At 46.4% G+C, this 12,718-nt stretch overlaps 1 protein-coding gene across 2 annotated transcripts in view; it reads right to left on the bottom strand.

Annotated features, from left to right (window-relative positions):
• DTD1 (D-aminoacyl-tRNA deacylase 1) overlaps positions 1-8,346 on the bottom strand; it is a 191,876-nt gene extending 183,530 nt beyond the window's left edge. For both annotated transcript variants that reach the window (XM_056121743.1, XM_056121744.1), the window contains exon 1: positions 8,288-8,346. In XM_056121743.1, the coding sequence (XP_055977718.1) occupies positions 8,288-8,330 (43 nt within the window). In that variant the 5' untranslated portion in view covers positions 8,331-8,346. The remainder of the gene's footprint in view (positions 1-8,287) is intronic.
• Between the last annotated feature and the right edge of the window lie 4,372 nt (positions 8,347-12,718).

Genomic DNA, 12,718 nt, shown 5'->3' with positions numbered 1-12,718 from the left:
ACAAATCATATAGCACAATACACAGCATAAGATGGACACATTTATGTCATAAAAGCAAAGAAATTATGTTTATATTATCAAAGAGAAGCAAAATATACATAAAACTACCATTTATATATCAAGTTTCAAATTGTCAACTTCTTTAAATTCCCAGCTTAGCAAAGTCTAAGTCAATGCTTGCAAATCTGGTGACTTTTCTGATGGGAGGACATGAGTCTTAAAGTGTTTTAAGGGGGCTGGAGCAATAGCACAGCGGGTAGAGCGTTTGTCTTGCACGCAGCCAACCCGAGTTCAATCCCTGGCATCCCATATGGTCCCCCAAGCACAGCCAGGAGTAATTCCTCAGTGCAGAGCCAGGAGGAACCCCTGAGCATCAATCACCAGGTGTGACCCAAAAAGCCAAAAAATAAAAAATAAAAAAAATAAAGTGTTTTTAAATTATTGAGAATAACTATATCAATATTAAAACATATTAACATTCATAATTCTAGCATAATCAATAACTATAAATGTTAATAAATGTAATATGTCTAAATTTATATTAATATCTAATTAAAACGTAGTATTAATGGAGATGTTACTGGTGCCTGCTCAAGAAAATCAATGAACAATGGGAGGATAGTGATAGTGACAGTGACAATGATTAATGTTTTAGGTATATAGTAATACTGCACCACACCCACCACCAGAGAGCTAATACCTTTCTACAGTCCCTTGGCCCCTTCTCTTCTGCTTCACATGTCAACTTTCCAAATGCTTTTGGGTTTTTTTTGGTTTTTCTGGTTTTTTGCTTTTTGGGTCACACCCGGCAATGCACAGGTACTCCTGGCTCTGCACTCAGGAGTTACCCCTGGCAGTGCTCAGGGGACCACATGGGATCGAACCCAGGTCAACCAAATCAAACTGAGAATCGAACCCGGGTTGGCCGCGTGCAAGGCAAACACCCTACCCGCTGTGCTGTTGCTCCAGCCCCTTTCCAAATCCTTTTGAATCACTGACCTATGCCACACACACACACACACACACACACACAAAATTCTCATCACCTCACACCAGTGAGACTAACACATCAAGGTGTGTACAAACACCTAGTGCTGGCAGGGATGGGGGCGGGGACAGAAACCCTCTTCCACTGTTGTTGTTCAACCTCAGAGGAAAATAGCATGTAGACTTCTTCAAATGTTAAGAATGAGCTTCCTGGGGCACGGATAGAGTGGGTGTACTTAAATTTACAACACATTCAAATAAATAATGAAAAGAAGTTAATGTAAATTAATACAAAAAAACAAAACTATCTGGAATATTTATCAAGACTTTTATTAATTATGGGGCCAGAATAGCAGTACAGTGAATAGGGCACTCGCCTTGCACAAGGCCAACCTAGGTATGAAACCAACTTCAAATGGTCCTGTGAAACATGCCAGGAGTGATCTCTGAGTGCAGAGCCCTAAGAAAAGCTGAGTATGATCCCAGAACCAATAAATAAACAAATTTTTTACTATTACAAGCAAATTAATTTTTATAGCCAAGTATGGCTCAAAAACGGAAAAAAAGAAATCTTTTATTATTACAACTAATTTCCACAGTAGAAAACTTGAGAATTATCATTTTAAACAAAAGACTACAAGGAAAGCTTGAAAAATTATTTGGTCATTTTCATGTATGAGTGGAATCAATCAAAGACGTTTTCCAAATTAACAAATTCGAGCCCAACCATTTTCATGTTCTCTTCCCACTCCTGACTTCCATAGAATCCTATTTTGTGATTCTTTTGGGATTTTAGTTGCTGCTTCTAAATAACAGAACATGGAAGTTACTGTACTATTCCATCTGTGTAACCAGATGAATGTCTGAAATGTTTCTCAAGCTAGACTGTCACAGTAACCATGCCACAGCATCAAAATGTGTTGAACCAACCTCATAAAGTGAATCACTCACATAATAAAATATAACTCCTAATATTTATACTTTGTCCCAACCATAAAATAGGAAATGACACTTTAAAGCCCCTGAAATAAAATGCTATTTGAGTACAGCCACTTTTCACAGAAGCCGGCCACATTCTGAAGGAATCAGAAAAATCTTTCACTGCAATTCACTAAAAGGCTTGACTAACAGGAAGCACTAAAAATCCCATCCTATTAGCACCAAATTAATAACATCTTCACATAAATAACAGTATTTAAATTCAGGCTTCTTTGCTTCTAAAAGAACACAACATAAATCACTTATCACTTAATCACTTAACTTCCCGTTAGTCCTCGATTTGCTCGAGCGGGCGCCAGTAACGTCTCCATTTGTCCCTGTCGCGTGCTAGTGTAGCCCAATGGCATCTGTTCGCTCCAGGAACATGAAGGGCCTCAAACTGATCGTTCATGATCTTGACGAAGAAGTCTGACCATCTGGTAGGTGGGCGGCCACGCAGTCTCTTGACATCCCGTGGAATCCAATCAGTAACAGCTCTAGTCCAACGGTCGTCTTTAAATCTCATTACGTGACCAGCCCATCTGATTTTCGACACCTTGGCAAATGAGACAGCGTCCCTGATCCTTGATCGTCGACGGATGTCAGAACTCCGGATTCGTTCTCTCATTTGAGTGAAACGTGATATTCCAACCATAGCTCTTTCTATTCTTCTTTGGCAGACCTGAATGGCGTTCTCATCTTGTTTGCATAGGGCCCAGGTCTCTGAGGCATATGTTAATGCAGGAAGAACAGTGGAATCAAAGAGATGTGCCCGGAGCCGGAGGTTCTTCGTCCTCTTAGCTATTTCTTCGACGTTCTTGAAGGCGTTCCAAGCTGCTCTCTTCCTCCTGCGCAGCTCGGGTGCCAGGTCATTTGTCATGTTGACCTCTCGACCTAGGTACACATAGCTGTTGCATTCGGAGATGGTCGTTCCATTGAGAGCGAATGGGGCGTCAGGAACAAGGCTGTTTCTCATAAACATTGTCTTCGTAAGATTCAGCTGTAGTCCTACCTTTCCACACTCACGGTCAAAGTCAGCCAGCATTTGTGCCACTTGGCTGATGTTTGGTGTTATTAAAACAATGTCATCAGCAAAGCGGAGGTGGTGTAGTTGCCGACCATCTATCTTCACTCCCATTCCTTCCCATTCCAGTCGTCGCATGATGTTCTCGAGGGTGGCACTGAAGAGTTTCAGTGAAATGGTATCACCCTGCCGCACCCCTTCTCTTGACATCAACGATCACTTCTTTGTAGAATGGTGAGATCCTGGTAGTGAATCCGCAATACAGCTCACGGAGGATCCTGATGTATTGGGCTTGAATGCCCTGATTGGCTAGGGCTTCAATGACCGCTTCCGTCTCAACAGAATCAAAGGCCTTCTTTAAATCAATGAACGTTAAGCAGAGCGGCATCTTGAACTCCCAAGAAACCTCAATGAGCTTGGTTATCGTGTGGATATGGTCGATGGTGCTGAATCCTTTGCGGAACCCTGCTTGCTCGCATGGTTGTCCTTCATCTAGTGTTCTGCCAATCCTGTTCAGGATGACTCGAGTGAACAACTTGTAGATGACAGACAATAGGCAGATCGGGCGATAGTTGCCAATGTCATGGATGTCTCCCTTCTTGAACTATAAGACCAAGATGACTGCCCTCCGACGTCCTGATGGATCCATCACATCCTCCAGAACGGCAATGGAGAAGATTATCCATGACTTCTACTCAAATCTCTTTGATAGCCATGTCCACTTGCCGACATACCAAATTCCACAGGATGGGTATGTCGTTCCCAACGTTCTCCCTTCCGAAATCCGACACGCCATTTCGTCGGTAAAGAAACAAACAGCACCCGGCCCAGACAAGGTCAGACCTGAACACCTGAAGAACCTGCCGTCGGTACTCATCAATACACTGGCTCGGCTCTTCACTCGCTACCTGTCTGAAATCAAGGTTCCGTCCCAATGGAAAACCAGCAGGACCGTACTACAACATAAATAGTAAACTAAAATTATTCAAACTCGGGGGCTGGAGCGATAACACAGTGGGTAGGGCGTTTGCCTTGCACGCGGCGAAACCGAGTTCAATTCCCAGCATCCCACATGGTCCCCCAGCACCACCAGTCCTGAGTACAAAGCCAGGACTAACCCATGAGCATTGTCAGGTGTAACCCAAAAAAGCAAAAAATAAATAAAATTACTCAAATTTCCCCACTTGAATGTATTAGGGAAACTCCTCGTAGGAGGGAAAGTCTATGCTTGTATTTTCTTTTTCTTTTTTTTTAATTTTTTATTGGTGAAACACCATGAGGTACAGTTGTAGACTTACAAGTTGTTGTGCTTGGGATTCAGTTATACAATGATCAAGTACCCATCCCTCCACCAGTGCCCATTCTCCACCCCCACCAATCCCAGTATCCCTTCCACCCCTCCCATCCCCCATCCCACCCTGCCTCTGTGGCAGGGCACTCCCTTTTACTCTATCTCTCCTTTTGACTGCTGTGGTCTGCAGAAGAGACATTGGGTGGCAATCATGTTCGGTCCATAGACTACTTTCAGCATGCATCTCCCATCCTGGGCAGATCTTTCCATATGCTTGTATTTTCTCAGGTAACAGACCCACAAAGAAATTTTGGGTCTCATTACATCTCGTCACAAGTTGAATTCACCAAATTCAACACTTAAACCATCAGAAACTACTTAACCCTCTAAATTCCAGTCAGCCAAACCAATTTCAGCTAGAAGTCACAAGGAAATCGGAGGAGTCAGCATCAGAGAAAAAGGTTTTTTTTGCAATAAAGTTTTCTAGCTTCTTTACAAAACCACCTGACAATTTGTTAGACTTCTGATTGAAGTTCTCCAGAGACTCAGTGATGTGACCACTACCGTTGCTGTTGCCGGAATCTTCGAACCTCATCAAGACCCATGATGTCGTCAAAACACGGAAAAGTGACTCTCATCATCCCTGGACAGTGCAGGACAATGGACGCTTTATTACAAGCACTGCTCTGGGTCCAGGGTTGGACTGAAATCTTAGTACAACTAATAAGACTGTATTGTGATTTGGAATTGTTCCTCTAATTCAAATTTTTGTGTTTTTGTAAACAGAAAAAGGGGAGATTTTGGATAACATTGGTTTGTCCTTTCTCCCTTGCCACAGGGAGCTTAAGTTTATCCGGTTACAGCCATCACAGTGCTCCCAAGTCACTCCCATTCCTCTGTTTATCTGTAGACGCTTCTCTGTGCTCTCCTCCCCAGCCAATTAATCACCTTTTTCCCTAATCAGATTCTGTAAGATCAGATCCTTTTAGGACGTTGAACTTTTGTAATTTAAAAATTGCATTCTCCACCTTTTACATAGTTTACCTTAGAGCAATGTCCTTTCTGTATGGACACAGGAAGACAGTTGATATTATGCTTTGTAACTTGGGAGTTGATTGACTCCGAAAAATGTTTACTCCTGGGTATCTGTTTTCTTGACTCAGTTGCCCTTAGTTCCTAGCACCTCAAAAGCAGGGTCCCAACGAGGGACTGAATGGACCCAGGGCAAGCTGTGGCATATCGAATAGGCATCAAAATGGGCCAGGCCAAAGCACCACAATACTCAATTGTAAGTTGAGGGCATGGTCATAGACAAATGCTGTCATGATCCAAAAGTAATGACGAGACTAGTACCCTGCTGGGGTTAGGAAGACTAACCTGGCCTGAGGATTGTAGTATGGTCTAAATACACACACATACACACACACACACACACACACACACACACACGCACACACACACACATATATATATATTCTATATATTCTCACTATATATTCTAGTGTGTATGTATACATATATACACACTAGAATATATAGTGTGATGTCCTCAGGAAGAACCAAACTGTAAGTTTGTATCTCCTACTGTGCTCATACAGAATGACATTGCTAGAACTATTTAAGTGAATTACTAGCTGAGGAAAGAACACATCCTCATTGGGATCCCACCGTTGAGGGGATCTCCTAGTAATCTGGAGTAATCTCTTTAGATGAAATTTTATCCTTGAGTCAATCTCCTGGAGGAGTGGTCTTACCTCTCTCTGTTGATTAGTTAATGTTCAACCCACCTTTGTGTCTCCACCCTACGTGATTGCTATGTAAACTAAGACTGTAAGCTCTGAGGGGGCTCAGGCTCCAGAGGGCAGAGTCAGAAGTGAGAGAGGCTCAGGCTTGAGAGAGAGAAGCAGAAGGGGAGTGAAGACTGGAATAAACTACAATTGACACCCTCATTCCTTCCTTCGCCTACCTATCCCCATTGGCCTCCCCAGGGTGGGGGAAGCGGCCAGAGACCACCGAACGCATGCGGCGAGAGAGATAGAGCGCCTGCAGACCTTTTGAAAACACACACTCAAACTCCACTCGGTGTATTTTCAATAATCTAGATCAACAGGTAGCACAGCAGGTAGGCATTTGCCTTGAATATGGCCCGACATGGCCAACCTGAGTTCGATTCCTCCACCCCTCTCTGAGAGCCTGGCAAGCTACTGAGACTACCTCACCCGCCTGGCAAAGCCTAGCAAGCTACCGTGACCTATTCGATATGCCAAACACAGTAACAAGTCTCACAATGTTACTGGGCCCATATCGATAACTAACTGGAAGACACTGACAGTGACAGTGACAGAGCAACAGGATGAAAAGTTCAGGAGAGAAAGGATCAAACTTAAACTCTCATGAGACCAGAGGACGTGGACCTGTGGTACCTGCCTTACAAGCTCAAGGTCCTGGCTTGGATGCCCATTACTGCCCCAGAACCCCCAGGTGTAATCCCCAGACAAGACCCTCAGCACCCCAACAACCAAGGGTGCGACCCATGTCACACCACAACCAAGCATGCAAACTGAACAAACTCGTAATGCCCAATGCACCGACACTAGAGAAGGGGAGAGAAAGAACTCTTTCTTATGCTTTCTGGAAATGACCACACAAGCAAATTATTTTCAAGCCAAAAAATAATATTAATAATAATTTCATTGATGATCTTTTGTAGTGAACTTAAAAATTAACTGAAATATGCTGAAACACGTTTAAAAATCAACAAATGGAGGGGTGGGACTGATAGTGGGGACGGGGTGAGAGTACACCAGGTAAGGCTTCTCGCCCCTGGTTCCTGTGACCCCCCCCCCCCCCATTCCCAGGAGTGACCGCTGAGGACAAAGTCTGGAGTCAGCCCCAGCCTAGGCAGGTGCGGCCCCACCGAACCCAAGTCGATTGTCAGGACTGCTATTCTAGTCCCTCTGACTCCAGAACCACATCCAAAACCCGCTATCCGAACGGCACAAAAAAAAAAAAAATCACTAAACAAAGTTGAAAAGTAGAATCTCAAACGGGATCTGGTGTTTTCTGGTGAGATTTTGTTGTTAGTGTCCAGTGCTGGGGACACCACATGAACACATTTGGTGTCGCCTGAAAAGCCGGAAAATGAGGACACCTGAAATCCCGTGGGCACGAACACCATCCCTCTGCCGGCGCCCGAGGGGGCAGGGAGGGGTCGCCGCCCCGCGGACCCGGTGCCCGGCGGGGGCGCCCGCACCCGGGTGAGGGGACGGCGCGCAGGCGGCCCCACACGCTCTCGGTGCCGGCGCTTGCTCGGCGCGGGGGCTTCAAACGGGCCCAGGGAGAAGTGGCGGGCGGGGGGCTCGGGGCCGTCCGCTCTCCGTGGGGGTCACGCCCCGGACGCCGCTGGACGCCTCGGCCCAGACCCGACCCCGAGCCGCCGGGCACCTCCCGCGGGGTGGGGAACGCGCACGAGCCGGGAATCCTGGGCCGGACCCACAGCAGCGCGGGGGTGATCCCGGTCCCCCTACGTCCCCGAGCGCCGCTGAGCACCGCCGGGTGCGACCCAAAAACAACAACAACAACAAAAACTGACAGGTGCTGAAATGCCTTGCACGCGGCCGACCCGGGTTCGATTCCCAGCGTCCCATATGGTCCCCCGAGCACCGCCAGGAGTAACTCCTGAGTGCAGAGCCAGGAGGAACCCCCCCTGAGCATCGCCGGGTGTGACCCTAAAAGCAAAAATTAAATAAATAAATAAATAGATAAATAACTGACAGGGGGAGCCTGACAAAAGCAGCCCGGATCCAGGAGGCGGGTTCCGGAGACGCTCCCAGTCGGGAACGCGCCCGGGTCCGCGCGCGCGGGCGGGACAGAAAGACCCGAGATGCCGCGGGACGAGCGCGGGCGCCCCCGGGGCGGGGTCCCGAGCCCGCCGGACTCAGCCCGACCCGGAGAAAGCCGAGCCCGGGCCCGGGAGGCTCCTCCCGCCCCGGCCCCGCCCGACTGACCTGTGACGCTAGCCCGGGTGACGCGCTGCACCACGGCCTTCATGGCGGCGACGGGGGCGAGCCAGGCGCGAGCCGCGCCCCTTCCGGCCGCGACTCGCCGGGGCCGCCCCAGAGCCGCGCCCCCTGCCGGCGACACCCGGAAGCGCACGCGGCGGCCGGGTCGACCGGGCTCAGCAGCCACGCCCAGCCGCGGGTGGGGGGGCGGCGGGGGCCGCCCACGTGCCCCACCCCTGCCTAGTCCCACCCCCAGGAGGGGAGCGGGCACCGGGACCAAGCCAAGCCTGAGGCCCCTTATCTGGAAGTGTTATTTATTCCCTTTATTACCCACTCTCATCCCCACGCCTTAAAGCCGGGCATCCCTAAATTCTCATCTTGTCCTGTTCCTGTGTGCCCCTTCTTTTTTTCCTCTTCTCTGCCCCAGAACCCCAGATTCTTTAACCTCTTGTTTTTATGACATCTCAAAAGTCAACTAGAACAGAATTTATCTAGAACACCATTTATCTATTATTTGACTTAGCTATATCGTGGTAGTACTGAGAAATGTCATTCGAAGTCTTCTTTTATTACAAGTATTCATACTTAGCCTTCTTGACAGGTCATTAGATTTAGTCTGTGAAAGGGCTTAGAAAGTCGCAAAGGACTCCCCAACTATTGCCTTAACCAATTTATCAGCACTGATAAAAAATAATTCCTTCTCAGTGGCTCATATCAAAAACAGTAGGAACTATCTGTATTGGCAGGGATGTGGTGAAAAGAAACTCCTATCCATTGCTGGTGGGAATGTAATGTGGCTCAAAGCCCATGGAAAACAGTATGAAGAGCCCTCAGTAAACTTAGAGTTGAGCTACCATGTGATCCAACAACTCCACTTTGAGGATGCTACCTCCAAGACAAAAAAAAAATTCATTCAAAAGAACATATACACACCAATATTCATTGCTGCACTTGGAAAAATAGCTAAGAATCAACCTAGATGTCCAATAACAGATGAATGGATTATGAAGATTCTGTATATATACAATACAACTGCAAGTAATGATAAAATCATGCAATTTGCTGAAACCTGGTTGGAACTCAAAGATATGTTGTGTGAAGTAAGCTAGAAGAAGAAAAAAAAACACAGGATAATCTCACTTATGTGTGGTATATAGAATAACTGGATGAGGAAAAGTAATATAGTAAAAGGGAGATGTCTAGATCACCCTTGGTCACTGAGTGTAGGGAGGAGAGAACAGAGAAGGAAAGAAATCAAGAGTAGGGCTGGAGCAATAGCACAGCAGGTAGGGTGTTTGCCTTGCATGTGACCAACCCAGGTTCGATTCCCAGCATCCCATATGGTCCCCCGAGCACTGCCAGGAATAATTCCTGAGTGCATGAGCCAGGAGTAACCCTTATGCAACAACTGGGTGTGATGCAAAATGAAAAAAAAAAAGAAATCAAGAGTAAAACAGAGATGAGAAAGGGGAGTAATGGGAGAACAGGGGGCAGGGCTTTAGCTATCCTGGTGGCATGGGAGAGTGGTAGAGCTACATACCCAAAACTGACTCAACAGCACTGAAAACATGAGAGCTAAACAGCAACCACTGAGCTTTGCCTTTCAAGGTTGTAGGTGGGGTTGAAAGGGGATGGGGTGTGGGAACAGTGACAGAGGGAAGTTGACACCAGTGACTTGATTGGTGTTGAAATATCATATGCCTAAAACTCAACTATCCATAACTGTGTAATTCGTAGTTCTTTAATTATTTTTTTAATTTCTTCCCAGTATTCTCTCCTTGAAGTTCTCTAATAGCATTGTTGAGTGGATAATGATGGGATTCAGGACATATTACCACAGAACACAACACTTCAGCATGTGGAATATTTTAATCTGAAGGGTAATAAAGATTTTAATTCCCTGAAATAGGGCCATAAAATCTTCAAGTAAAATCTTCTTTTTCTTTCTTTTTATATTTTGTTTGTTTGTTGTTGTTGTTGTTGTTGTTGTTGGGGAAGAGCACACCTGGGGATGCTCAAAGGTTATGCCTGGCTCTATGCTCAGGAATTACTCCTGGCAGTGCTCAGGGAACCATACAACATGCTGGAAATAGAACTGCAGTAGGTGCCCTCCAAGGCCCTCCCTATCCACTGTACTATCTCTCTGACTACCTAAAAGTTTCTTTCTCCTACTCCAAGAGTAAAGGAGCATTCTCATCTCTGAAGACAGAGTAAGAAGAACCCTAACCAATAGGCCTTGCTTTCTCTCCTAGTTTGCTACAATTTCTTCCATGGCTTCCCTGAATCACAGTGAGATACACAGTTACAGAGTTGCTGGTGATTGGGTTTCAGTCATGGTGTTCCAACACCTATTCCCTCACCAGTGTACATCATTTCCCATTGATGTGGGCAGGTAGACAGGGAAAGGCCCTTGGCAATGAAACTTAGGTCAACAATCGTAAAAGAAAAATTTTAAGATTGATCCACCTTGTGGATACAAAAAACAAAACCCCGATAAGACCATCAGCAGACCCTGAGGAGATTGGACCCCTCCCCATGAAGTTCCTCTCCTCAAAAATCCTCGGACCTTTCCTTCAATCTAATTAACTTCAGTGATTCAGCCCCAGAAGACTCCAGAATTTCTGGATCAAGACAACCCGCAAAAAGCCTGTAAAAGACACCTTGAACAAAGGAAGGGTACACACATGCTGCCTAAGCCCATGTGCTGCTTGCGCCCGCGTGGCCGAGCACATGTGGTGCCTGTGCATATGTGTCGCCCGCATCTCCCCTCTTGAGATGTGTGCTTTCATGCATTTCTGTCTAACGTATGTAGGGGCTCTCGCCGCCCTTGGAGGAGCCCATGTTCTCTCTTGAGCCCGTTATTCTGTCTCTCTTAATCTCCACTCTCTCCCACTTTTCTCTTCTTTCTTCCCTTCAAGAACCCTCCAAACAAAATCTGTTAACTTCATTGCTTGTCTACTCCTGAAATTCTTTTCTGTGAACGAAACAAGAACCCTGAAAACCCTGGGTCAGGCCTGAGGCTGGCCTCTCCTTTCCTACAAAGAGCAAATCCTCGCCTCAGCCTGAGCCCGTGGCTCCCCGAGAAATCGGGTGGTGGGGATCAACTCCCATGCCTGGCAGACCAAGCAGACTTCAGGTGTGGCCTGATGGCCACCTGGTGGGGCTGGCAGGGGCTCAGGTTCATGCCGAGTATGGGCTGATCGCAGACTTTACCGGTCCTAGTCTTCTCAGTGGGTCCCGGGTGGCAGAGACGAAGTGGGAGAAGGTAACCTGTCCATCTCCTGTTTCTCCTCCTGACTCACAAGAGCCACCCGTGGGGTCCATCGACATGATCATCATAAATGTCCCAGTTTCTCTGCCACCAACCCTCCCCAGCCTGCCTCTATGGCAAGCATCTCTCTCTCTCTCTCTCTCTCTCTCTCTCTCTCTCTCTCTCTCTCTCTCTCTCTCTCTCTCTCTCTCCATGTTGAGTTCTCGACTTAGATACACATAACTGTTGTATTCAGAGATGTTTGTTCCGTTGCGAGTGAATGGAATAAGACATATATAAATAAAATAAATAAAATTTATAAATAAAAACTTAAAAAAACACTTTTACATTCTTAAAAAATTACTGAGGAGACTCACAAATGAATCTTGATATCTCATACTATTCATAACAAGCAATACAAAATAAATCATTTAGCATCTGCCTGTGGGGCTATGAGAAGCAGAAGATTCCTCAGTATGATCATAGAAAAGGAGGGAATGTGAGGAGCAGAAAATTCCTCAGTGAGATGCTAGGAAAAGGGGAATGTGAGAAGCAGCTAGCTCACCTCCTCTCACCCTGGTCGTGAAAGTTGCAGGGGGCAGCTCTGGCCAAGAGGGATAAATGATTTAATTGAGTTAACTAGTTTACAGCAACAGGCCCAGAGAAGCTCCTGCAGGAACATAAGGCCAGGAAAGGAATTTCAAAGAAGACCATCACCATTCCCAACCCCCCTGGTAACCGCCTTAGCAACGGACTTTTATCTGCGGGTAGAAGCCCACATGGGGGCAGTTTGGAGGAGCCCTATAAAGACCACCTTGAACAAAGGAAGGGTGTGTATATGCTGCCCCAGCCCATGTGCTGCTTGTGCCCACATGGCCGAGCACATGTGCCTGAGCACATGTGTTGCCCGCATCTCCCCTCTTGAGATGTGTACTTTCATGTTTCGTATCTAGCTGATAAGATGTTTTCTTTATGGGAACTGGGAATATCTTCTTAATTGGAAATGTTTGTTTTCTTGATAATTTGCTTTTTTATGCCTTTGTTCGCTTTGGACTCTTCGTAAGTTACTTTTGCCTTTGGAATTGTTTTTCTTCGAGCTCTGACCTAACTGAAGTCAGGACGCCTCGGCCCCAGCTAGCTGGAATAATAAAGCCTGGGTTTGTGGTTTGCAATCCCGCTGGACTCTT

Source organism: Sorex fumeus, unplaced genomic scaffold (genome assembly GCF_029834395.1).
Source record: "Sorex fumeus unplaced genomic scaffold, SorFum_2.1 ptg000044l, whole genome shotgun sequence".
Lineage (NCBI taxonomy): Eukaryota > Metazoa > Chordata > Mammalia > Eulipotyphla > Soricidae > Sorex > Sorex fumeus.
The sequence above is the reverse complement of the archived record's forward strand: the minus strand, read 5'-3'. Positions and strand labels throughout refer to the sequence as shown.